Here is a 27,160-nt window from a genome sequence, read left to right as displayed (position 1 = left end):
TAAAAGTAGGTGGTAGACTGTAAAAATTTTCAAGTCATTTACGATGAGGGTCACTAATAAAAATATATTTTTACAAGAAAGGTAGATTTTAAAAACGTTTACCGTATCACTTCTAGATGGCAGCACCATGTTCATCGAAATAGTTCTACTCACTTAAATCTTTTCCGCCAGTTGGCGCTGTTGCTCTGTGCGTCTGTCGAGAGTGAAAGAGAAATAGTGCACTTATTGGGTTGTTTTATATTTTATTTATTATCTTGTGCATATGCTTTTTATAATACAAATTAAAAGTGATATGCGTGGTGTGTGCATATATTTTATGTAAAATATGACAATGCACGAAAGACATTGGTGGGTGTCGTATTTGAAGTAAGCTGAATAGTCTAACCTACTGTATTTCATTGTTTTGCTCCACACATGTTCACATATGTATACATTAATATAGTTTCTTGTGTGTAATGTAAGAGGAAAGGCGTGCGAATGTGTTCATTGTAGTGTTACTTCCTTCGCTCAGTCTTATCTCGCCACAGGTATGATCTTGGAGAGGTTTAAGGTTAGGTTATCTGTGTAGATACTATCATTGATGCTCCAACTAATACAGGCCTTTTATTTGAAGACTGGAGGACCAGACATTTTTAACTGTCCATGACTGTTTATTCAACACAGTTGCAACTAGTCTTCATATTTAGAGGCCATCTTTATTTCGAACCAAAGACTGCACTATGGAGTGGTGACAAGGGACTCACTTAAATGCTATAAGGAATTGTTAGTCTTTGACACGTAGAGAAAAAAATATTCTTTCCATAGTTAGGTGAATGAGTTATCACACCTGAAGTAATAATTTTATTTGATATTCGTTTCAGCATGATTAAGCTGCTTCCCTCCATGTGGTTCATTTACGATACCCTCAGGTTTCTTTCATTTTCGTTTCAGTTCCAAGACCATTCTGGATAAGACAAAACAAAATACTGGGACCTTGCGAGATGAATCTCAAAGAATCGTTAAATAACAGAATAATATTGGGGTTCTTATGATATTAAAGATGTCTTGGGTGGTCTTTATGATGCTGTGTGGACTTGTAGGTGAGTACCACGTTTTGGAACAACCTACTGCTCCCATCTTCGAAGGCTGATGGTGATGACAGGATGTTCCTATGACTCATTGGTTCCCACCTACAAATCCTCATAAAATCATAACCTTGAAGACCTCCATTAACAACAAATTAATTACGTGGCTATTTATTGGTTTGTTATATGATTCAAGGTCTTGGATATAAGGAAGCCTCTTACATTAGCAGTACAGTGATAAGTTTTGACCATGTGTATTTATTACTTGTCATGTATGTGCAGATCTGTGTACCAAGAATCTGTTTTTATGTTGTTTTTTCTTTCTTTTAAATGAAAGTGGATGTATTTGGTTGGTTTTTAAAGACTGTAATGTCATTTTAATACACAAAATTTTGATAGAGCTCTACTTTTATTGTATTGATGTTCTCAGTTTTTCTTATTAGTGCAAATTCACACTAATGAACATTTTTCTGAAGTCAGTGATCTTTGTTATAATAAGTTTTGTAACCAATTTTTTTACAGCTGCATGAGCATGGTGCATATCTGGTGGATTCCCTCATTGAAATCAAATGAGATGATGAAAGATTGGGAGTGTATGACGTACTTGCTGCTAGAGGAACCAGGACCGTCAGAAGAAGCATTGGATGGCTGAGAGGAAACCAGTCTCATAGAGATCATGGTGTGTTGTATTCACCAGGCTGGTACAGGAGAGCCGCCACTTGGTCGAGGACCTACACATAAGGTAAGGCAGTGATTGGGACTCACTTTGATGTTGGATTCTAAGTTTCATTACTACTTTAAATATCGTAATGATGTGGACATCTGAGACTCAATTATTATGAAACTCACAGAAAATCTCAGGTTCTTATTAATTTGGCCCCGTGAAGTAAATGTCAAAGGTAAACACAAAAATACTTTATTTGCTTAATTTTTGTTAATATAAAATATTCTTAGTTAATATAAAACACATTATGCACAAACTGAATCCTGGCTCGCTCTTGCTTCTGGACCATCCATTTTGAAATATCCATTGAAAAACCTAGTAAACTGACTTACTTTCTTGATACGTTTGTGAAAAGTAGTTATGGCGAAATCGGAATGTTCCTTATAGTAAACATGAGTTGTTATATCATGTCGATTAATAGCAGGAGTTACAGTCAAATATGAAAAGAGGATTGGCAGCATTAGAAAGGAATTACAGATGTGTTCTCTGTAATCGCATTTTACTAATCTGAATACGATATTTGTTTGATGCCCACTCAAATTCCTTTGTCCTCTTCCACCCATATTTAAATTTAATTTATTGATGATTTGGTGTTGAAGTCAGTACCTGCAATAACGTGATACATGAATTGTTCGGAAGTACAGCATTTTATTAACCTGTCTGAGGTTTCGAAAAAGTTTTCTTGCATCTCTCACTTGCACTGACGAATGTGAATGCATGGAATTGATTTTCCCCTCCAAACAAGATTAATTTGTTGCAGACGTAGGTAGTTTGTGGCTCCATAAAAAGTAAAAAAAATTTGGGCTCGTGTTAAAGTACAATCAAACAGACGCAAAAGAATTAAGATGTCCGTGTTCTGGGCTGTAGCACTGTGTAGTCTGGTAGAAGTTTACCATTGTTTGATAGGTACTTGCTGTGTACATAATCAGGGTGATTGACCTCTTCTCCTGCCACATGGACTCTTGAAAAGGATGTAGTTATTTTGTATCGAAAAATTTAGGAATTTCATTGTTTTAACTTTATAATTGATAAAATTTTATTAAAGTTGTAACTCTCTAAATAGTTGTATTTGTGTGACGTGCCTCTAAACTCAGCTGTCTGTGAATTCCTCGTTAATTTAACCCTTTGAAGTCGAAGCTCGTCTTCATAATATTTACGAATCCAGACCGTACCGCGAAGAAAACACTTCACTTAACCATTAGAAGTCGAATCAGGCAGTACCACATAAGATTTAACAAAAGAACATCCCGGTCAAAGCCTTAATGCATCTGAAAGTGTATTTATAACAATAGTTACAATTTTGAATAGTTATTACTGTAAATTTTTGTATGAACATTCCAACTTTCAATGTAGGCATGTATTGATGCATTTGTCTCATACTTTGAGTGGTGACATCATCAAACATGAATTCATCTCAAATCTGGCTTAAAAATTAAAAGGTTTCTATTTAAAGGAAAGGAATGTAACCTTAATAACATCTTAAGAGCACTTCCATAATTAATATTTTATTGATTAATGTATACCCCATTGGACACTGTGTCACATTTTATTTGAAAATTTTTCCTGTACGTGTTAAAATTAGATAAATATTTGAAGTTTCAAAGTTAGGTGAGACACTCTGTGTACTGTATGTACATAAATAAATATATACATACACACTTAATCACACGCATGCACACGGACACGTACGTTTGATCTCAGGGCGTGTTTTTTGTAGGAGTGAATCAGTAGGAGAAAATTGGGCATTTTATTTTTGTCTGTAGGCAAGGAAAGTGGGGGCTCGGCAATGTGAGAATGAATCAAAAGAGTACAAGTTAGTGGCTGAATTAAGGATGTGGTTAAAGGATGCCAAAAGAAGGTTGGAACAAGCAGATGGAGGTAGTACCTATTCTTTATAGCGCTGTAATCGTTTGCCGAGTTCAAAACATACGACACTGTTCTTCAATGTATGCCATTTTGTAGGCTTTTGAGGAGGAGTTTTAAAAGAAAGGGAAAAGAGATTGCAAGACTGAATGAGAAATGTACAGAACTTCAGAGATTGAAAATTGGTTGTGGTGATACTGAGCGTACAGTTACAAAAATAAACGAGAGATGGAACGATGTACGTGGACAGTTTCAACATTTCCAGAAAGACTCTAAGAAGAAGATTGTTCATGACGGCAAAGTGTCTACTTGTGGAAATTCTGTTGGAGATTTTGTTTATTTATTTAAATGTCTGTGTGTAGCATCTCATAATTAAATGCTCTATTATCTGTTTTTGTCCAGTTTCGACTCCAAATATTATTCTTAAGATTCATCTTAGAGGGTAGTGTAACGCATGTTTTTACAGCTGTTGAATAAGCGATCGTTTCTGACATTAATCGACTGTTAAGTCTTTTGGAAAAATAGATCGAATGATCAGAAAGGTTTAAAGCAGTCTACTGTATAGGATATACGTAGTTCCATAGTATTCCACCAGGTGTGGTGAGGTAGTCCAAATATGTATAAAGTGAGACTTTCATGGCGACTGATGTTGATGAAAGACTCCTGGGTTTCAAGCCATATCTTCTGGCTTTTCATCGACTCTAGTCCGAATATGTTGAATATGGACCCATGGACTGGCTTGGAGCACCGTTCAAGGTTACTATGAGATAAATCGAAACTTAAAATTTTTGAGCACCAGCACAAATGAGGAAGATAGGGAAAGCACCCAAATTTTAGTCATGAAACATGAAGGAAAAACCCTTTTTAAGGAGAACAGGTATAGATGGGATGTTACTTGAAATGGATCACAGACAATAGGTTGTATTGGATTGGATTGAACTCGTAAAAGGCGTATAATTTATTGACCTGTTGAGTGACTGCCATCTTCTCGATCCACTTGGTTAAATATTTATATTCATTATTTTATTTTGCAATCTAGAGATAGTTAGGGATCTCAAGCAATTGCCTAATATGAATTTTGTTTCGTTTGTTAGGATATTGGAGGAGATCGCGCAGCAGAATTTGTAACGAGGGTCAGTAAGATCAGAGAAGCTGCTTCGACTGTACCAAGGGAGCTAAGTTCCTTTCCGCTTAAACAGTCACAACCGTGTGTAGAAAGATACGACATACTTTTCCTCTGTTACGTGCCTGCAATTGGAAATTTTCCAGTGTAGTCTCAGAGTTTAGCAGTTATTTGTTTAGTCTTTCACAGGCAGAAGATAGATCAGTTGTAAACAGAGATAATTTAACAACATAATATTGTGACTAAAATCATAATTTTCCCATTCACCAACTGTGGTCCACAGAGTCCTAGCGGTTTCTTGCTTTTGTCTGTAACTGAACACACAGTAGATTTTTTAATTATCCCTGTGTCAAATTAGGAAGGTGCCAACTTTAGTTTTGAAATTTTAAAAATTTTCAAAAAAAAATGCTGGAAATTGTCTGAAAAGCGTAAAAACAAAATTTTTTTTTTTATTTTGTGCGCTTCTTTCAAAATTTCCAGCATTTCTTGATTTTTTGAATTTTTTTTATTTTTTAAAAAAAATAAAAAATGCTGGAAATTGTCTGAAAAGCGTAAAAACCAAAAAAAATTTTGAAAATTACGGAAAAAATTTTAAAGTGAAATTTTTCGATTTTTTTGGTTTTGTGCGCTTTTTTGACAATTTCAAGCATTTTTTTGATTTTTTGACTTGTTGAATTTGTTTTCTTACTGTGTGTATTTCTGTGTTTTGTAAGTTAATAGTCATTTGCCATGAATATTTGATGCTATAAGACTTGTGTAATAAGGTTTGAGCATCATAATATTGGGGTTTAATGGCTAATGTGGAAGGTTATTAAGACAACCAACACACAGCTATATTACAATATGTGAGGTATTTCAGGTAGCATTTCAAACAGCAGTGCAATGGAGTGTGCTCCGACTTAGATCTACTTCAGATCCGTGGTCGGTAGATGGCAGCAGAGTTTGTTACAGTACGCAAAGAATGATAATTGAATATCCCTCATTCTCCCGCGATGGCGGGATGTGTTCGCTGCTTTTCAGATGTTGCCATCCCTGCGTACGAGATAATGGCGTAACTGTTGTATATCTTTTATGTTCACTGCATTTCTTCTGTCATATATTGCGAGTGCGTGCAAGTTAATGAGACGTTATTTGAACGTTTGTTGAATTTATGTGTGTCATCTTTCCCTTGTGTGGAGGACGTAAAGTAAGAACAATTTCGAACGTGTCATTTCATACAATTTATATAATCTTCAGGACTTCATACATTATACATGACTTCTGCTTTGAAGTGACTCAGAATAAATAACAGGATTTTGTGATCACAGTGATGAGTATTTAACTCATAAGAATAATCAAATTTATGATCAGCTGAACAAGTTTCTGTTTCTGAAGGAAGAGGCTGTATTACAGAGAGAAGAATTTTGGTGATTTCTATCCTAGACCCTTATAAATTAATTATTGTAGCTGTGAATTTTATAACAGAATAGTAAGACAAAAGCAGAAAATAGATTGGAGTCTATATAAATTTTATTCAGGCTGTTTGCGACGTATTTCCATTAACAAAACATATTAATTTGTTTTCATGTACTTGGATTAGTATGCTCACATGTTGCTAGCCTTTCGATATCATTGCTGTTGAGACACCTCCATTTCAGTTTTAGTGTCTAATTACCAAAGTTCCCCTGTCATTATCGTATGATTCTGACTGACAGTTGATACCGCATAAGTCCATAGAAGAGAAAAGATTTTAGTCTTAAAGTTTATTGCTACTCTCCTAGTGAGATTTTTCACTGTCACATGTGTAGCCAGTCATGTCATTAAGTTTATAAATCTTTATAACAAAACATTCATGTTTCTTAGGAATGTATCACACAAAGAACTGTGTAAATTTATACCAATTTTTCAATTTATTAACATTATTTTCACTACAATTAAGAACCAGCAACAACTGTTTGTTGTTCTTTATTTACATAAGTTCTGATGTTGACATTTTGACTGCTGACTACAAAAATTCCTGACTGACATAAAAATTAACCACATTATACTTCGGCACTGTCTAGCGGACATACTTGTGAAGCATGTGTCATATGCAGCACATTACATGTTTCCCAGTGATGCTTCTTCATATAAGAAATTACTAGTTTCTCATTTCAGTGCCCACGACTGCTGCAGTAAACTTTATTATTGGAACTTATTGAACTGGCATCATAATTCTGTTATATGTACAGCTTTTTTGTTTCTCCTTATTTTTGTGTTTCACAGGAAGTGATCTGTTTTGCGGAGCAGTGGAGGCAACTGCGTTCAGAATGTTGCAAGGAAGTTTAAGATCCTTAAAGAAGCTTCACAAGAATATGGTGAATTTAGAGGTAAGTGTAGAAATTGCTGTTGTAAGTGATCGTGCATCGCTAACTCAGTGCGTGAGGGAATCAGCTGTTTCTTACAATCTAAGTTAATGTGGTCATTTTGCTTACTGAAATAATTTGATTTAGAACTGTTATTCATTGTTTTTAAGAAATTATTAGAAATAAAAATAACATGCTTCTTGTTTCTGTGCCAGATTTTAGTTACATATTTTTTCTGTAAGATTTGAGGTTTTCACAGCAGGAAGTATGAAGACTTCTTCAAATTTTTTTTTCAGTATTGGAAATAGTTGAAGGTTCCAAATTTTGAAATGTAGATGTGTTGCAATATCTGTAACATTATGGGCAACCTGAAAGCTACAGAAAAATTAATTCTCACCTAATGTTTCAGTACTTTCCTCCTAAGTATTCCTGTGTTCTTGTGTTTGGTTTTCAAATGAAAATCTTGTACTTATCTATTGTTTATCATACGACTAACTTTTCGTATGTGTTTGTCTCCACCTGAAACCATAACTGATATAACCTCTGTGCATTTGCACATGTGTGGAGGGGTAGTTGGAAGACATCCTAATAACTCTGCTGGAATAAAGTAGTCACTTGTGCCCTTTGGTAGTGGAATGATTAGCATAGTAAGCTGTTGAGGAACCTTTGATTTTCATTATAAAGAACCATCTCATAAAGCCTACTTTTCTGTTTTCTTTATGTAGCCATGCAGTGATTTGCAGATGGCTCTCACCTACACATTTTTGAACAGTAAAATCAATTGTATTCAAAACCCCCTGCTTCTGATGCTGACTCTGGAAACTGAAATCATTTTACGAGGGCAATTGAAAAATTAACCTCCGATCGAGTTTAGGGGAGGGACAGTTGTCCATATTTCTGTGTTTGTAGAGCAGCATTTAGATAGATGAGAAAGGGAAGCTTTAATGAATTGGTCAGCTTTAAATTATGCCCCTTATGACTTTACATATTCTGACAAATTCTATTATAATCGCATGGCTCTGAATTTATTCCAGATGATTGAAAATGAAATTTCTTTAAGATTTTTTTTGTGGGAATGTGAATGTGGATAGTATGGTAAATGTTTGAACACTGTTATTTGTTTTTTCGGACAGGAATAAGTTGGCAAAAGTAACACTGTCCTCTCGTCTTGCCAAAGATTTGGCCTGTTTCTATGAATGTGTTACTGTAAAGGATCTAAAATTTGAATTTTATAATCGTTGGTTTTCGAAGGTGTTTCGTCTCATCACGAATAACATCAACATTATGGATTAAGTTTTGGCCTGCCCCATGCACAGGGATTAAAGTTATTCTGTATATTTTTTTCAGGCATTCCTGGATTGTTGTACTCTTCGGTTTATGTTGATAAAGTGGCTTTGGAATTCTGTTCTCATGCATATTTTCATAGTTTTCATGTTGTCCTCATATTTATTATTGGTTCTTCTGTATTATCTTTGTTACATTTAAGATCCAGCATTCTGTATCCTGCAGTTGCTGTGATGAATCACATTCCTATTGTTTCATTAATAGCCAGTGTCACGAGATGTGACAAGTTAAATTTCCATACTGAAATTTTATCTCAGTACTTATTGGCTATTTGATGCTGTTCTGTCTGGAAGTACCCTTTCAAACCTGTTACAGCAAATACCGAGCTTCTGTAATTTCGTAAGTTGCTGTGGAATTTTGAAAACCTAGTCTTTGATTGTCCCCTTTATTTCATTGATGTCATCAAAACCTTTTCGCTTTGAATTCTAAATTGAGTTTTTGGAAGAACGAAAAGTCGCGCAATACTAGATGCGGAGGAATATGTTAAGAAATGCACAGCAGCCGGAAATGGTTGTCAGAAATTTCTGAACAAACAGCAGAGTGAAGAAAGGAATCACAAAATTTTATTTAGAAAAACTTATATATGAAATAAACTCCCAATACAGATTTCTGTTTACATCAAAAGAGGAGGACATTCTAAGTGCTCCTTGCATTTGAGTTAACTCGTCTGGCCTTTTCTATGATTCATCATACTAGACCTGTTAATTTTGAAGATTTGTTTTGGGGTTACCCATGAACCATTGTTTTATCACTGGAAAGGAAATAAGGTTCTTTCTGAAGTTTTCCAGGAGTTTCGACATATCGACTTGACTCTACTTCTGCTTGTAAGTCAGCAGATGAGACACAAATTTTGCAGCAGTATGTCGGTTCTTAAGATTTTGTATCAGAATGAGAATCCATCCTTATTAACTTACATTTGGTGAGATGTCTGATTTATTTGTAAACAAGTCCCCTAATTTGTATAACTTTTTATCTGCTTTACTGTTGGACTGTAAAATTTCAGTATCTTCGATGAAAGTCATTTTATTTTTTTGAAATTTTGAAACAACTTACCTATTTGAGGTCTGCTAATTGTTTCTTCTATCAAAGATATTTCTGAAATGTTGCAGATGTCTATAGCAATATTGCTTATTTCATATGTTCTGCTAGTTTTTAAGAAATGTAAATTGCAAGTACGACACATGACCTTACATCGAGATTCATAACCTCTAAATGATACAACCTGCGATTTTAAAATTATGGAGAATGATTTAACAGATTGTACTGTGTTATCATCCGTAACAGAGGAACTTTGTACTGACAGAACTGTTTATATATGTGTACTTTTATATTAACAGTTTTATAATGGATGTTTCTGTTGAAATTAGAAAAACGTATCAGCATTTTGATGTTGTGATCTTTTTGTTTCTGGTGTCACTGGGCTTCCATTGACATCTTCAATGAATTGTTTTGGAAGACACACATTTCTTCATCAGTCAGATTCCTTCAACAAACTTACTGAAAAGTCTGGTTATGTTTCTTCGCTCATCCTAATTTTACCGTAATATTGCTGAGATGCTTTGCAGCCTCCATCATCTGGGTGATGAGTAAGTCAGATGATAACTGGATCTTGGTGACTGATGCACAGATGCTGAATCATTTCACATTTTTCAGTATATGCATACTCACTATGTTTCCACTCAGTGTGCATAAATGTTACGTGTGTTATTTAATAGTAAGATATTGTTTAATTACCAGGTGACTTTACGTCATGTTGTAAGTCAGGCAAGAGTTTATAGTTTATTTTCAGCTATCATCTGTTTTTGTTTTTTTGAAATTTCTGTAATTGAATAAAATATGAGAATTTTGCGTAATCAGCTTTGGTTGCCCAAGAAATGGATTGGTTGGACAAACTAGAGAAGCGATTAGGGAAATCACTTAGTCAGATGACCAGACATAAGATGGCTGTCTTCTGTGGTCTGGTATAAGTTTACCAGTGATCATTGTCTTTGGATTTGTCACTGTGGAAACCTCAAATGTTACATATTCAGTGAATTTGAAATTTATCTTCTGAGGATAATGCATGTAGATTATTTACTGTGAAGATGATGAGTGCAGGCATTAACACATTTTTTTCCCTCGTAACTGAATGAATAGGAGTAGGGTAGTTTTGAGGGGATAGTCTACTTTAGGGCAGTTTTCTTGCATTTATGTGAAAATACTAAGGAGACCCCACAAAAATCCTCGGTCAGAATAACTGAGTTTGAAACCTTTGAGAAGACTCCATATCTGCAGGCTATGTAGCAGTTACGTTCTGAACTGGCTTTAATTTTTTTTCACATCTCTTGTTGAAATTTATGGATCAGAGTGAGTTCTGAGGAAATGGTCTTTCAGGATAGCTTGCAAGGTTATCATTTTTATTTCAGTCTTCTGCACGTCTCCTTGATGAGTAAACACATTAAAGAACAAACAATTTATATGGAGTTGTGTTTGAAGATTATGGAATTCCTGCAAATGATCGGTCTTTTGGCTTATATCCTAAAAAGTGTCATTCCTGGATCGCTTTCGAAGTCACCATAGCTACATTTATGTTTTGTGAAAGTAAATGACTTAGCAATTCTTTTGAAGGACCTTGAAAACTACATTCGAAATCATCCAGAAGCTCGCCTGGCCAAGATCCAGGATATTGGACGTCATTTTGTGGATGATGGCATCATGTCACAGACAGTGAAATCAGATGTGGAGGCTATTACATCAAGGTGGAGTCATCTGAGTCAGCAGGTAGAAATAGGGAATTCATTACTTGCTTCTTAAGTCAGCATGATGAGATGAAAGTCTGATAATGTGTAATAATGTGATTGCTCCGTATTAATCTGCTTACCTGTTTGTTTTGACTATTGTACTTGTAAGTTGCCCTCAGTGGACTTGTGGTTAGCGTGTTCACCACTGGACCCAAGGTTCACGGGTTCAAACCCAGCCGAGGTCGGTGGACTTTTAAGGATGATAAAACTTCCTTCAGAGGGGAAGTAAAGCCGGCGGTCTCATGTCATAGTTTTATGGCATGTAAAAGAACCTTATGAGCATGAACAAGATGTTTTGTAAGCAAAATTCAGTGGCCATTTCTCACCCGTATCTCTGTTTTTGGAGTTGCAGCCATTTTTACTGTGGTCTGCACATTGAAAAAAGCAATTTCGGTCATGGCACTGTCCTTTCATGTCTAGTTTCCAAGCAACAGGAATCACCATCACCAGCACTCAAATTCAGGACTGAGTTTTTGACTTTTCTAAAATATCCTCTTGGTTTCCAGGAAGAAGCACTTCAAATTTCATATGAATCAGAATATATTTTTTTTAACTGTAAGCAAACACACACACAACTCCGAAATTGAAATTAAGATTACCAACCCTATGAAGGTTATTTTTACCAAAAGATCACATGGGGATGATGTCTTGTCAGTGACATCTGAATGTAAGCTAGATGAAACACAAAATGTTGCCAAAACAAATAATACTTCATTCATTGTTTGTAGTTGCGTGATTTTTGTAGTAGATGAGACAGTGAATGTGTATGGGGGGGAGTTAGACTAGAGTGGGCACTATTAAAAGTTTTGAATACAGATGCTGACCTGTATCATGTGTTTACAGAAACTGACATATGTATTGAAGTTACGGTTAGTTGAAACTTGAGGAACGAAATAGAGAACATCTAATTTTGAAGAGTGTCTCTGATGAAGTAATCTCATTTGACAGTGAAATTGAACCAGCTTGTTGTGGCAGTATGGCAGCTGGTAATAAGAATAATGCAATTAAAATCTAAAATAAAATTTGGCCAATACCATGACATCCATTGAATTCTGTTGGTGTCCATCATTTTGTTGAAGGTCTCGGTTACTGGAAGATAAAAGCGTTGATCTGTGTGAACAAATGTTCCTAAGCTTTAAGGGTTGAGTGTCCCATTAATTTGTGTGTGTGGTTGGTTGAATAGGACTATATGGTCCTGTTGTGTCATGATATTGTTATAATGTCTGTATATTCAGACAAATAGCACTGTGTATGTCCAAAATGCTTCTAAGGCTTAACAGTACGTCGAAGATTAATTTTTAACCTAATCATCCACTTTAAGGAAAGGATTCTCTAACTAAGATTCACTTGAAATTTTCAAACAATTTGGAATAATTAAAAGGAATTTTGTTTTCCTGCAGAATGTCAAAATCGGACAAAACAGTCTAAAGGCAGTTTAAAATGCCCCTGTTTATATCATTATGACTCTGTGTATATATTTGAGGGAATGAAGTTCAGACTTCTGCTCTATACTTAAAATACCCACGAGTTTATGAGATTGTCATTTTTTATTGGGAAGAAATTGAACTCTTTATATATCATAAAAGCAAGCTGTATCATACTGCAGTACTGTGGGACGTGCTATAGTTTACTACTCTTTCCAGGCAGGTGATACAATACCTTGCTCTGCTAATCCCATTGATACTCTTCAGTCAAATCACCCCTACCCCTGTCTAAATGTCTCCCCCCCTTACAAGGGTCCTGCAGTATACGTATTTGGTCCAAATATTGAACAAAAAAATCTGAGAATGCTCTTTGCTGTTACAAGGATCTCTATGAAACAGAAATAACAAGATAGAATATTTAATTCTGTAGCTTCTCAGTTGGTACCTCAGCAATCGACTTGTACCCACAAGTGAATCGTCATATATTGATGTCAAATGCCACCATTTAAATTTATTTTTAAACATTTTAAACAGTAGTTTGTGGGGCCTTAAACCCAGTTTAAAATTACAGGTGACATTTCACTGTGTTTTTCTTCTTGTACAGTCTGAGGAGCAGTGGGTTAAAGAATAACAATTTTGTTGTTTATATAATTTGTTTTAATTAGTATCAAATTAGCAGTGTTCATTTTATTAAATGTGTATGTATTACATATTTAATTGTAGGTTTTATTTAGTATGTGAATGTATCACGTTACCATATCAATAATAATCTTTCTCTAAATTAGTATGAAATTAATTTTTACATATGTAGCAATAAAAAAGGAATATCTGCCTTTAAAAATTGATGAATGAATGTATTAACTGTAATTAATAGGAAAAATTTATACCGCTATATGTGGCTGACATCCTGAAATTGGTTACAGGTGTCAAGACTGAGGTTTTCTCATCATTCCAACGAAATATGCCACAGTTGCTTTGTTTTACTCTCTTTCCAGTTCACCATAGTCTCAGGATTCAAATCTGATACCCAAACTTTTCAGTTTTCATTATTTTCCTCAGTTCCTCTGGGTATTGCTGTATTCTTTACAATTTATAATTTACAATGTTCCTGCCAGTTTATGATAAGTGTTCCTCGGAAATGACAAAGCATTATTAAATTAACAGGAATAAATATGGTTACTTTTTTCTTTCATGATCGGAAGGAATGGTCTCAGTATTCACTAGTCTGAGTAAGAAAGCTTTTATTTATATTTGTTTTTGTGTGAGTTTTTTTTAATTGTCAGTGACATTGCAGCAAAAGTATTAGTTGTAATTACAACTGTTCACCAGTACCGAACATTTTTGTCCCTCTACTGAAAGCCGTTAAACTGCAAGATTGTGAACAACGTGGCTGTGTGTACAGCTAAGGTGATATTAAACTACAGGTTGAAACTTTTACACTTATCACCAGTAAGAGTTTTACTAATTGCTAAATTCTGTCCTGTAATTTGTGTTGATGAATTAATTATATTTAGTCTTTCAGACTCCAACACAGCAACCTTTAAACTTTGTATGACAAATTACATTAAACTAGATTTATAGGTACGGGGTAGCTCAGTCAGTATAGTGATTGGCTATGGACTAGACCAGTGGTATTCAACCTGGGGTACACCAAGACATCTTAGGGGGTACGTGAAATTTAAAAAAATATATGTATTATTTTATGATAAACACTGAATAATCAGTAATGTAATTCATTTAATTTATTTTAGATGTAGATTATATACTACGTATAACTTGTATTATACACCAACAACTTTGGGGGTACAAAGTTGAAGAGAAATTATATCTGGGGGTACACCACGACATCTCAGGGGGTACGTGAAATTTAAAAAAATATATGTATTATTTTATGATAAACACTGAATAATCAGTAATGTAATTCATTTAATTTATTTTAGATGTAGATTATATACTACGTATAACTTGAATCATACACCAACAACTTTGGGGGTACAAAGTTGAAGAGAAATTATATCTGGGGGGTACGCGAACAAAAAAGGTTGAATGCCACTGGACTAGATGACTGCAGTTTGATCCTCGATGGGGTCAGAGGATGTTTCCTCTAGCCTCTGCATCTATACCAGCTCTGGGGCTCACCTGGCTTCCTTTACAGTGGGGTGGAGTGTGGCTGGGGCATGACACTAACCACTCACCCCCCACATAGTGTTGAGGTTAAGAATGAGTAGGAGCTATACCTCCTCTCCCCCGCAAGCACCTACGTGGTGTTTAATGGGACATCTTTACTTTCATTTTTATATAATTCTTGTTTTAGCTTGGACCATTCTTGGATATCTGATTTTGGTTTGCACTTGGTTAACATCAGTATATGTTTGAATGTTGTCTGGAGATTGTTTCCTTCTTTGTCTTGCCTTTCATATTCATGGCATACTCAGATGATGGAGGCAGGAAGGACCTCTCGGTACAATCCAGAAGACAGCCATATTCATATTACTGTCATGAGAACCTTAACTCCAGTGTGGATTTTTTGTTGTTGTTGTTGTTGAAAATTTGGCCATTGTCTAAATTATAAAATCACAGTGTTTCAGAAGCTCAATTTTGTTTCTTTCTTCAGGACAGAAACCCTATCTATTAGGCTAGGTCAACCATGGGACCCTGCAGATAGAGCTTCTGCGCTTTTCGCCCCTTCTGCCTGAAGATGGAAGCAGAATCCAGTTTCTGAAATGTAATTTTATTATTTTATAATTTAGGTGAGGGACAAAGTCAAAAAAAATAATTTTACGCATTATAATGCACCATCATGAGAAACCTTCAGACTTCACAGTGTAGACAGTTTTAGTTTCCTAAATATACACTTCTTTATGAGTTTTGCATAAGGAGAGGTATAAACTGTTCAGTCCATCATTTGTACCAATATATATGAAATGTATTTGTGTAAATATGTTATAAGAGTTATATATTGATTTCCTGTGATATGTGCAGAGACTTATTGAAGAATTTGAAACCCAGGAAAGCACACTGAAGGAAATGAAAGAGCAGCTGCCGGACTGCAGGAACAAATGCTCCTCCTGCAGGTAAGCTGTGTTTACTATTGGTATTGATCTAGGTTGCCCCAGGCACTTGGATCATTACTGGACACATTGCGTTCTCTTGATCATGTTAGGGTCCTTCAAAGAACCATGACCACACCGACTAACTGAGACTCTCCTAATGTATGCTGGATCTAGAAGTGTAGAACTGAATATCAGTAATCTTTGTCGAGCCAGTGCTTTTCATTGACGGAGTATATTTTAGGCGGATTCCTCCTGTTCACATCTTTTGCATGTGACAGTTTTTTGAGCATGCACCAATATACATATAGGTGACACGTCAATGTTTAATGACCATTTGACAACCATTATGAACCTGCATTATTTCTCGTTTCAGAGGTCATACTGCCTCCATCTTCAGGGCGATATTTGAAGTTTTCACAGCGGTGAGCATGAAGATTTCTGTCTTCTGGGTTCTTGCGCTGTGTAGTCTGGTCGATGTTTACCAACGTTTCAGAGGTCATACTGCCTCCGTTATCAGGGCGATGAATGTGCCAGTTGGGTGAGTGGTGCTGTTTATAGGAGCTGGACCGTGAATGGAGTATGACCTCTGAAACGTTGGTAAATGTCTACCTGACTACACAGTGCTACAACCCAGAAGATAACTACCTTCGTTCACACTGCCATTAGAACCTCAAATCCTACTAAGAAATTACTTAATATATCTCAGAGCAGTGCTTTGATTCAGATTAACAGTAAATTGGTATGCTGCATCTTGTCTTAAATATGTCAGTATCATTAACAATTATAATGGGCACAAATCCAGTATTTCAGTACAGCCCCTGCATTGTAACTTGCATACCCACAGTCAACATCTTTACTACAGTGATAACCTGAAAGTTGATATTGTTAACCTCTACAGTTAGGCAACACTATGCAGAGTTAAACAACTAGTTTTGTATCAACCCTGAATATGGAGACTATATGAACATTTCCAAAATGTTGGTAAAAACTTGCCGTATGGGATCACAACCCAGAAGATCACAATTGGCATTGCCTTAAATAGCTTTTTCTTTGTCATTGTTCATATGGAATGAGCTGTGACTAGTTAAGGGCTGGACAACTGAAATTTTGTCCTCTAGCCTCTGCATCCAGACTCGTATCCAATGGGTACTGGGGTCCCTTCCTCGGAGTGTGGTGTGACTGGGTCGTGATGCTGACCACTCACCCTCATCTAGTGCTGAGGTCAAGAATTAGGAGCTATACCTCCACTTCCCACAAACAACCTACATGGCGCATAATGGGATGGCTTTACTTTTATTGTTCATGTGGAATGTTATTACCGTGCAGTCTTTTCCTCATTTAACACTTCAGAGACAGGGAAATCAGTCTCCAGCATTTCACTGGAAGGAAGCAAAGAAGGCCCATATGTGTCTCTGCGTTGCTTAGTGAGCATTTTGTGGAGTGTCATTGATACCACGACAGAAGATCTTTTGTTTTTAGTGCCAAATAGACCTCTGCAACAGGAAACCTTTATCTTGCCTTTTGGTGGTCTGATAAGGGATGGTTATTTTCATATGAAGAGAGAATGGCTTCCTGAAGAAACTCCACAGCTATTGCAGTACCCTCCAGAATACCAGAGTGACCAAGAAACCGACTGTAGTTCCTCCCAATAGGAGGTCCATCAGGTGGTCTGTGAATTTCTGTAGTTGTGCTCTCCCTTGAGATTAAAGATGATATGCATATGACATGATAAAGATGGTTCTGAGACAACATCCATTTATCTCACTCAGCAGTTTCCTAGAACATGGATTAAAATCTATTATTTCTTGCATTCTATTGCTGAGGAAGGTGAACCTTTCTCCTTGATTTAATATTTGTAAATTTTTGGATTCTGGGTATTCCAGTAGTGCTCTAGGATTGGTGACCAAACTTCTCTATGTTACTTGTTGTGATTTACCATTACATCCTAGAATAAGGCCATTTGCCTTTCCCTACAGTAGTTAATTATGTCTGCCAACATAGACAGCAGCAGTTTGATTGAGTCACAGAGCAAGTATGCAGAACACCCTTGCCATTGGCTCTGTTCTTCACTGGGATTGGTGTTGAGTCAGGTCAGGTCAGGTCTGAACAGCATAAATACCATCATCGTACACTCTCAAAGCTAGGTGAGTGGACCCCCTTTTGGGGAATTTGTCTGTGGCTGCAGACTCACCATATGCCTAATCCTCAGACTTGAATTCTGCTGTTGTAATCTCATAAACATGGTAGCCATCTGCACTGGTTTCCCAGGGATCCATGCCACAAATTTTTCTGAGTTCTGGAATTGATCCAGTCTTCACAACTCTCAGTCTGACTCTCTCCCAGTGATTTATCCGTGAAATTATGCCTCAGAGCCATTCCTTAGCTGCTGCTGCTCAAGATAGGTAGGTGTCATGCCTTTCTCTTCAGGAAACACATCAGTTTCTATCTCCGCACTCTACACCGTTGACCTTGAACTTCCACAGTGACGCCCATGTCCTGATGACCACCATACCTGAGCATAGCTGGTGGATCCATGGCTGCTGACAGCTGGATATCTCCGGCTTCCCTCTGCAATTTACTGACTTGAACAGCAGAGCCCCCATCATTGGTCCCAGGCTGAGTCAGCAACAGAGTTTTTCAGTCAACCTTCTTGAGGAAACCTTTCCTCTTTCTGCCCCTCTTATAATGCAAGCCAGCCTGATTATTCTTCTTGATGGTCAGGTTCGAGATACCTGTTTTAGCCAGACCCTTCACCAGAGCTCCTAAGAGATTTTGCCACTTCTCTGCACGAGGACAGTATAACCATGTTTACAAATTTGAGAACCCTGATAGGTTGTTATAATGGCATGCATTATTATGTTTTGCAGAAGTCCAGCTCGAGTTCCAGAGATTCCGATCCCCATCGAACTTAGAGCCCCGGCTTGCAAGGGCTTTGAAAGAACTGAGAGTCGTGGAGGAGGCAACTTGCCTGTTAGAACTTGCTTCTGATGATCCAGAAGGGATTGAAGGACAACTTGAGCGTTGCACGGTATGAAAACAGAAAATTGTGATACAGAGCACGAGCAGATCTATATTATTATGGACATAATTATCCAGGACACTCAGTGTGTTTGTTGAAATTCATAGAGAAGCGAGGGGGGACATTAATTCAAGTACCATAACAATTCAGAGCAAGAAGATGGCTGACCGTCTTCGGAGATGTTGCGAATGTGTAGACTGGTAGATATTGACCAGTGTTTCAGAGGAGCATGCTGCCTTCATTATCATACTTATTACACTGATGATGAAGGTAGCAAACTCATGTACGTATTGTGAGAACATAAAATCTCAACTCAGAGCAGTTTCCTTTCTTGTGATGAAAACTGCGGATAAGAACAGACACATTAGTGCTGTTCCATATCCTCATTGAGTTCTTTTTAACGTTTTGTGACTCGCTAATTTTTATAGTGAGACGTGGTTTGCGCCCCATCTCACTTTATTTCATTCATAGCAATAATTTGAGCTGCTTAATGCTAGACGAAGTTAGTACCACGACGTGTTGAAACAACAGAAGACTCGATTACTATCTCATCTTCTGATGCAATTGTACGCAGGCCACCACCATGTAAGATTAAATATTAAGATAAATTTAAAAGATACCTGAAAAAGTATAAACAATATTAATACGAGTATGTACACCCCCATTTGATTTATTCAGAATTTAAGGTGCGTACTTAAAAAAGTTTACCACACATATTATAATAGTTTCACTATGTTTTAATATAATTTGTAATATACAGCTTACTTTCAAAACGCTGTGAAGTTGACTCAGCACAAATATGTTTCCAGTATATTTTTTAAACAGATTATTTTGAACCCAGATATAGTATAATGATTTTTATTTATAGTTACAGATGTAATTATCAGACGTAATTTTTACTGAAGGGAGATTTAAGAGTATTTCCTTTGCTTCATCATAAAGCAGCATTTCGTAAAAAGAAGTTTCTACGGACACAAGCAAAGCTTTAAAAATGCCAGCCCAGTTTTTAAAAATTTGAACATGTTTCATAATTATCACAGATACTTTGAAATGTAATCTGAGGACAGGAATGTTGGGTTGAATTCCCCTTGTATCGTCACAGATAAAAACGTGAAAATTTTTAAAGCACTGTTAAATACTGCAATTTGTATTTTGAGTCTTCTGATTCCAAGTTGCACCAACATAACTGCTATAAATTGGCTCTGATTAATCAGAGTTCAATTGGAGAGGGCATCCACATGCACCGAAGAAACGTATCGATCAGTAACAAACAAACTTCACCAAATTATCTTTATCAGATGAACAAGAAATTGCAGTAGAAATTCAAATTAAATTATAACCTATAATAACCTTACTTAAAGCAATTAATTGTAGCACATATGAACTAAAACAAGGAAGGTTGAAAGAATCAGGCCAATTGAGGAGGGCATTTAAACACAAATTACTTACCTTACGTACATTTATGCCAGCCGCTCTCGTCTAAAACTTCTTTGCAGATTACAGCAAACACCGGTCAGTGATTGACTATAGAAGATGGATTACCAACCACAGATCGTATATCAATTGCGAAGTGCTCATCCTGCCATCTATGAACAATGTAGAAACAACATAATGATGCAGAGATACCGGTAGATGGACGAGGTATTTAACAGAATCACCAAAAATAAAACTAAAGGAAAGCTGTTTGTGTTACATTCACATAGTTGTGCATAAGAAGCATTTCTCACTCTTTGTCACAGTGTTCACATGATTGAATGCTTTGGTGGGGGCAATAGTTTCTGGGTTTTGATTACTGCATGAAACATTACCGTAAAATGTGAACTGCCATGGAGCAAATGTTTGATGGATATGGTCCCACAAGTAAAAGAATAGGACTTCTTTCAAAAATGACTTGCACTATATTAGTTTCATAATTACAATTTCTCAGACACCTGCAATCTATGTTCCTCCCTCAGAGAGAGAGAGACCATGTTTTGCACCCGTACAAAGCAAGAGGCAAAATTATTGTTTTGTACATATTGATCTTTAGTTTCTCAGAAATCAGACGGGAAGTCAAAATATTTCGAACTGAAAATTGTCAAGCATTTCCTCATGAGTATCATTTCGATTTATTATTGTTGCTCCCAAATATTTAAACTTTGTCATGCTTTTAATGGAATGGAATCAAAGAGCAGAATAAAACCACATCTTACATATTTTTCATTTACACTGACTGTGAAAATGCTCCTGTACTGTCTATAACATAATCTTGTGTCATTTTGTCTCTCATTTATCATTCTGGCATCAAAATAAAACAATAAAATATGCAGGTCTGTTATTTCTCCTACCACATTTAGGGATTCCCCTGTTGTTCGACTCTGTTCGTTTCTTTGAGCAACAGAAATGCCTGAAGGATTTCTAAATTTACTTCCACTGATGGAACAATCTGAATGACAAATAAGAAAACAATTTCATATATACACATCACGTAACAGATATTAATAACCAGTGAAACTATTTTACATCTGCACCTCTTACTGCTCTTATTTCAAATAATTCATTTAACGTACATACAGGAGGCAAATTTGTTATCTTCAGATCTAATACCAGGGCTAGGAAAAATCAGTTGAAAGATTTACTATAAATAAGAAAGTAAATCAAAATGTTTCTCATTTATGGTGGCATAGGTTGTGTTGTGATATCTCTGGAGAGAAATTTACTATCATGGCAATAATGTTGGTCAATCTCATCTTAATTTCTGCTTGTAAATTCTTTTTGTTTTCCAAAATGCAAGATTGTGGTCTGTGTTTCAGAGGAAGTGATCCTTGCTGAGGAAAGGGCCACAGAAGAGGGAAAAATGCACTTAATTGAAGGTGAGTTCAAAACAAATGCATGTTGCATTAGTTTGGTTTTGTAATTATGAAAAAATAAATATTGTAGATGGGTGATTTTCTTTCCAAACACTCCGTAACAAAAAAAAAATTGTTTGCGTATTAACAACTGCATTATTATCCTGAGTATCTTAGGTTCTCCTTACTTCCACAAATTGTATATCTTATATGTCAACAGAGCTCTTCAGCATCATAATTGTCACACTTGCTTATATGTTTTATAATCACAAAGTAATGTGCGTGTTACACCTGTTATACGAAACAAGCTTGATTCTTATTTTGGTTGACGAATTTTAAGTTTGTCATCTTACTTAAGTATTTGGGTTTGAGTTAAAACAAATTGGACCTGTGCACATATCTAATTATTACTTTAATATCAGTTTGTTTACGTTTTTATGCTATGGATTGAATATGTTCCTTATAAATACTGTATGACATGCTCTGAAAACCATTTTTCTTTTAATAAGACCAGTGAAAGTATACATTTGTTACAATATATTTCATTTCTTTCACCATTGACAATTATATCGAAGTTACGGAACGTTACCCCACAAGAAAATATGATGTGTTATTTCTGGTAGTTGTTTGAAGATGATACAGAATGAAATTTGAAAGGATTCACCATCTAAATAGCTCTACTAAGGATTAAGGAGTTGTACTCAAAGCAAATTAAGGAAGGTTATCTGTTCTTTGTTGAAGCAAATTGTATTACTGTTGAGGATATCCGTCTTCTGGGTTGTTGCGCTGTGTAGTCTGGTCGATATTTACCAACGTTTCAGAGGTCATACTGCCTCCATCATCAGGGCGATGAAGATTTCTGTCTTCTGGGTTGTTGCGCTGTGTAGTCTGGTCGATATTTACCAATGTTTCAGAGGTCATACTGCCTCCATCATCAGGGCGATGAAGATTTCTGTCTTCTGGGCTGTTGCGCTGTGTAGTCTGGTCGATGTTAACCAACGTTTCGGAGGTCATACTGACTCCGTCATCAGAGCGATGAGTATGAAGATTTCTGTCTTCTGGGTTGTTGCGCTGTGTAGTCTGGTCGATGTTAACCAACGTTTCAGAGGTCATACTGCCTTACTGCCTCCATCATCAGGGCGATGAAGATTTCTGTCTTCTGGGCTGTTGCGCTGTGTAGTCTGGTCGATGTTAACCAACGTTTCGGAGGTCATACTGCCTCCGTCATCAGGGCGATGAATATGAAGATTTCTGTCTTCTGGGTTGTTGCACTGTGTAGTCTGGTCGATGTTAACCAACGTTTCGGAGGTCATACTGCCTCCGTCATCAGGGCGATGAATATGAAGATTTCTGTCTTCTGGGTTGTTGCGCTGTGTAGTCTGGTCGATGTTAACCAACGTTTCGGAGGTCATACTGCCTCCGTCATCAGGGCGATGAATATGTGCTTCTTATCTTGGAGAACTGGTTGTGGCAACAGCTTCTTCAGGACATTCTGCAGGGAATGAGGTTTCAACAAGTCAGATCTCTACCCTTCTGCCATGTGCCATTGGGTCAGTTCCTTTGTTACTCCAGAAGGGTGGGTTAGGCAAGCAGGACTAGTCCTTGGTCTCTGAAGTCTCTCAGGCTTACCCTGTTTACTTCTTTTGGGGGGTATTCCAAGAAATGTGTCTACAATTTCACAGTTGTCATCAGCATTTACTGAAATGAAGGAACAGATATGTAGTATTTGGCAGACATTTGAATATGTATCCTGTCACTAGAGGTGCCCATGTATGGGACAATTTAAAATTTTCGTGTTCCAGAAATTTAAATAAAAGTAGTATTTCTCAAGAGAATGGCATAGCAGGTGCAATTGGACTTTGTATAGAGAACTTGCCAGATGAAATGAAATGCTACTATCAGGACTTTGCTCTCCTTGTTGAGGATGTGAATATCAAAATTGAGGTTAAGTCATTATTCTTTAATTTATATACATTTTGTTTATTGTCATTAACATGTAATTTTCAGACTTTGCTTGCAGGACTGAATTTTGAACTTGATTTAAAGCTGTTTTATATTTAAGTATATCAGGTGTGACAGATCATAAGATTTTCTTACTATGTTCTACTGCATTTCTTGTCATTAAGAGTTAAAATATATATATGAATAATTGCTGCTGCCTCTTGTTACAGTATTGTAGTTTATTTATTAACTACAATTTAAATTGCATTATAATAATTAAATCAATTTGAATTTTGGTTGATTTGAATACAGTATACACTTACAGACACAAATTAGTGATCCGTAAACGTGGATTTAATTATGTTTGTTCATTTTATAAATTTACTTATTACAGGTGCTGGGAACTCTTTGGTCACGAAATAAATATGAAGTAGAAGATATGACGAGTGATTTTATTAAGAAATCGCTTGCAGTGTCCAAGTGGAATGAGTTGTTGGATAGTTATGTGTATGGGATCCATGACTTACTTTTATACTACCTAAAACGTGAGCTGTCAGATGAAGAAAAAGAAGGTTTGTAATTACACTGGCACTTTTACATGTGTATTCTTAAATCTCTGAATTTGAATTGCTGTTTGAACTGAATAGCCGTGAATATGAGGAATAGACACATTGAAGGTAGGATTCAGCTCCACACCTAGCAGATAGATTTTAAGGAAAAAATATAACTGTACTGTATATATAATGTGGTTTTACTTTTTTATTTACACATTGGTTACTCGATTTAAATTCTGCATGCTACCCTATAATTCCAGGCACATTTTCCAATGCCTACACAAATGGCATCATCAGTCCCCTTTGGTTAATTGTGTGAAACTTTCAGGCGTACAGGTTATGAGCATAGGAAATTTGTTACTCTTCATGATAGCATGAAAATGTTGCCACATGTATAGAGTGAAAAATACCTGAGTAACTGTACCCCCTCCCCTCAGTGTCTGTTCTTCCACCATATGTGAAATGAGACTCGCTAGGAAGAAATTATGGTACCTAAATTTTTTTTTAGTTCCTTTACCTGTGACATTGTTTATTCCTACCCATCACTTTCACACACAGAATCAACATAATTCGCTGGGACGATACGCTACAGACTTGTTTATAATTAATAATCTTCATTGATAGAAAGGGGATCTGGGGTAGCTGAGTCAGTATAGTGAGTGATTATAGACTTGACAGCCGGGGTTTGATCCCCAACATGGACAAAGGGTTTTTCCTCCTCCTGTCCTTTCCTGAGGGCCGCCTGCCCCTATCTAGTGTCGAGGTTAACACCAAGTGCCTACATGGTGTGTAGTGGGACATAAGAATGATAATAATACAAAAATAGAAGTTGCTTATTTAAACATGGACTTTCATGCTTTTTCTCCAATTTTTCTTTTTACTATTGATAATTATTTTCATAACTCATTCAGCAATCAGTAATTAAATCAGTTGAAGCAGTATAATTTTAGATAATATTTCCATAAAACTAATTAATTACAGATGTATTCTGGCCAGAGAACAATAATTTTAATTTGTTCATTAAATTTCTTCTATTCTACCTGAGCATTTGTGGGTATCTAAGGTTATGTTTGTCCCTAAAGTTTGGGACTGAAAAATGTAGTCCGACTGATATTACACAGTGATGAGCCTGGCCACTATTAAAAAAATTGTTGCCTGCTTGCAGTAAGTTAAGAAAAGTTTGTAATAAATTCTGTGAAATATAAATTGAAGGGACATAATTTGTTTTGCACTAAAATGTATTTCATATCCATGTAAGCAGTTGATATTATTATTATTATTTCAGTTGTGTACTTGATTTTAGATGTCTGTTCCTTATCCAAATACCTGATGACTGGATCATTTGTAGATACAAAATCTTCAATGATTTAAGTCTAAAAGTCTGTATAGTTTTCTTATTGCCACCTGAAGCCATTCTGTCATGCTTATCTTTGCCGCTGCGAAGCACCATTTCTCTACCTCAGCCACTTGGCTATTTTTATTGAATTATTTCTCTTATCATGGAAGCATATCATGATTACTTTAAGTGTTAATTATTTTAGTGAAATATATTAAGTTGTCACACTCCTTAAAGGAAATAGGAAAGCAACACACCTCATCCTGATGTCTCAGCCTATCATCATTTACAGTTGGCACTGCGATTGTATTTAATTTGATGTTTTAATAAATGTAAATTGGAAAGTGATGATTATAATAACAGCATTAAAATCCCTGTATAGACGACAGTATGATTGTTTATTGCACAGCTCGGATCATCGTAAACCCTCTCGGCTCTTGTATTACTATTGGAGGAACTTGGATAATTAAAGCATGTCAGTTTCCCTTTTCATTTGTATTTTAAGTTACCAATCAAAGAACTGAATGAGACGTAGTGTCATATTTGGTAGCTGGGAAAAACTGGTAACAAGTTTAATAGATAAAAAGATGTTATCTTTCGAGGATGAACATCTCGCATCGGTTCTACAAGTTTATACATTCATGTGGCTTAGATTTACACGAGTACCAACATACAGATATTGTTCAGTGTGGATTGCAGGAACATAGAAATAGTCACGTTTACAAGAAAGCATTGAAGATAGCTAGAACTTTATCTGGAATTCTTGTAAGTTATGTGTGATTGTTATTTGATTATGTATGTAGAATTGTAAGGATAACGTTTTGTGCATTCGAGTATTTATAGGTTTCAGGAGCACGTGTATGAAATTTGTGAAAAATAGGTTTGGGGCTGAATATTAAAGCTGTTTCTCCTCTGAATTGGAAAATAATCTCGACGAAGTGACATACGGTCTCCCCGGACAACTTCATATGCAACAGATGAAAAACAAAAGCTGTTTTGTCAGTATATATCGCGATATGAAGACGTATGGTGGGTATAGCTCCATGCGGCTTCAGTGCTGTTCTGAAAGCTGTGATGACGAGAAAAGGATGCCAGATTTTGTCGAGAATTGAACCCAAGTCCTTTGAAGGAAGCAGAATTGTTGGTTAGTTAGACTTTGTTTTATTCTTTAAATTGTAAATTATTTGTGAATGAATCTAGCATTTGCTTTTTATGAACGTGACATGAAGTTTTAAGGATGAGTTGTGTAATTAGTAATTAGCATTTTTTCACAGTCGATAGTAGTAGCAGCTGTTTCATTAGACTAATCCTCGCCTACTAACTGTTTTCCACAATTTTGCTTCACATATTGATCACAAGGCATCGTCTTGATAAGAGATATAAATCAAATTTTCGAAGGAAGCTGTTTTACCAGCTAACCTAGAACCTTAATAGTGCAGTGGCGTTCGGCCGCTCCAGTGGCGTGTGGCTGTGAGCGTGATTTTAGTTAAATATTCTTGACTCGTTTATTGATTTTCGTTTTTTAGCGACGCTTTATCAACTGCATTATGGATAAGGTTATTTATGAATGATTTATTTCCAAGTTGTCGTACCCTGTTTTTTTAAAAAGGTACTATCATTGCTACCTGTTTGGAACGACTGTCGTTGATTGATTGTATATTTAACTAAGTTTAATCGACTGCGCTGGTTATTTAGTGTACAATAAAGCTGTCTCTTTAAAATTTCATCCTGGACGTGCTGTAATCTTTGTAAGTTAAGGGAACATAGACTGAAATGTATTCGA

The 27,160-nt window shown here is 36.1% G+C and overlaps 1 protein-coding gene and 1 long non-coding RNA gene across 4 annotated transcripts; both read left to right on the top strand.

The window, feature by feature from the left end:
* The first annotated feature begins 160 nt into the window (after positions 1 to 160).
* On the top strand, positions 161 to 6,499 carry LOC147870918 (uncharacterized). Of its 2 annotated transcripts, XR_015533040.1 has the most exons (5): positions 161 to 366; positions 931 to 1,079; positions 1,587 to 1,806; positions 3,552 to 3,666; positions 3,760 to 4,044. It is a non-coding gene; the product is annotated as an uncharacterized LOC147870918 (long non-coding RNA). The 2 variants fall into 2 exon arrangements; XR_015533039.1 differs by lacking the exons at positions 3,552 to 3,666; positions 3,760 to 4,044 and adding an exon at positions 4,746 to 6,499.
* LOC147870917 (uncharacterized) lies at positions 5,704 to 25,765 on the top strand. Of its 2 annotated transcripts, XR_015533038.1 has the most exons (8): positions 5,704 to 5,960; positions 7,019 to 7,122; positions 11,050 to 11,202; positions 15,629 to 15,720; positions 18,567 to 18,727; positions 20,215 to 20,359; positions 21,511 to 21,570; positions 23,882 to 25,765. XR_015533038.1 is itself a non-coding variant. In XM_087341695.1 (5 exons), the coding sequence occupies exons 1-4, from the start codon at positions 7,063 to 7,065 to the stop codon at positions 18,685 to 18,687; spliced, it is 426 nt and encodes a 141-aa protein (XP_087197821.1). In that variant the 5' UTR covers positions 6,283 to 7,062; the 3' UTR covers positions 18,688 to 18,727; positions 23,882 to 25,765. The 2 variants fall into 2 exon arrangements, 1 of the variants encoding a protein (XP_087197821.1); XM_087341695.1 differs by lacking the exons at positions 5,704 to 5,960; positions 20,215 to 20,359; positions 21,511 to 21,570 and having other exon boundaries at positions 6,283 to 7,122.
* The last annotated feature ends 1,395 nt before the right edge of the window (positions 25,766 to 27,160 follow it).

The sequence above is a fragment of the Zootermopsis nevadensis genome, unplaced genomic scaffold, assembly GCF_977971745.1.
Source record: "Zootermopsis nevadensis isolate Lab colony 2312 unplaced genomic scaffold, Znev_1.0 Znev_ptg000083l, whole genome shotgun sequence".
NCBI lineage: Eukaryota > Metazoa > Arthropoda > Insecta > Blattodea > Termopsidae > Zootermopsis > Zootermopsis nevadensis.
Note: the sequence above shows the minus strand (reverse complement) of the source record. Positions and strands in the feature narration are given on the sequence as shown.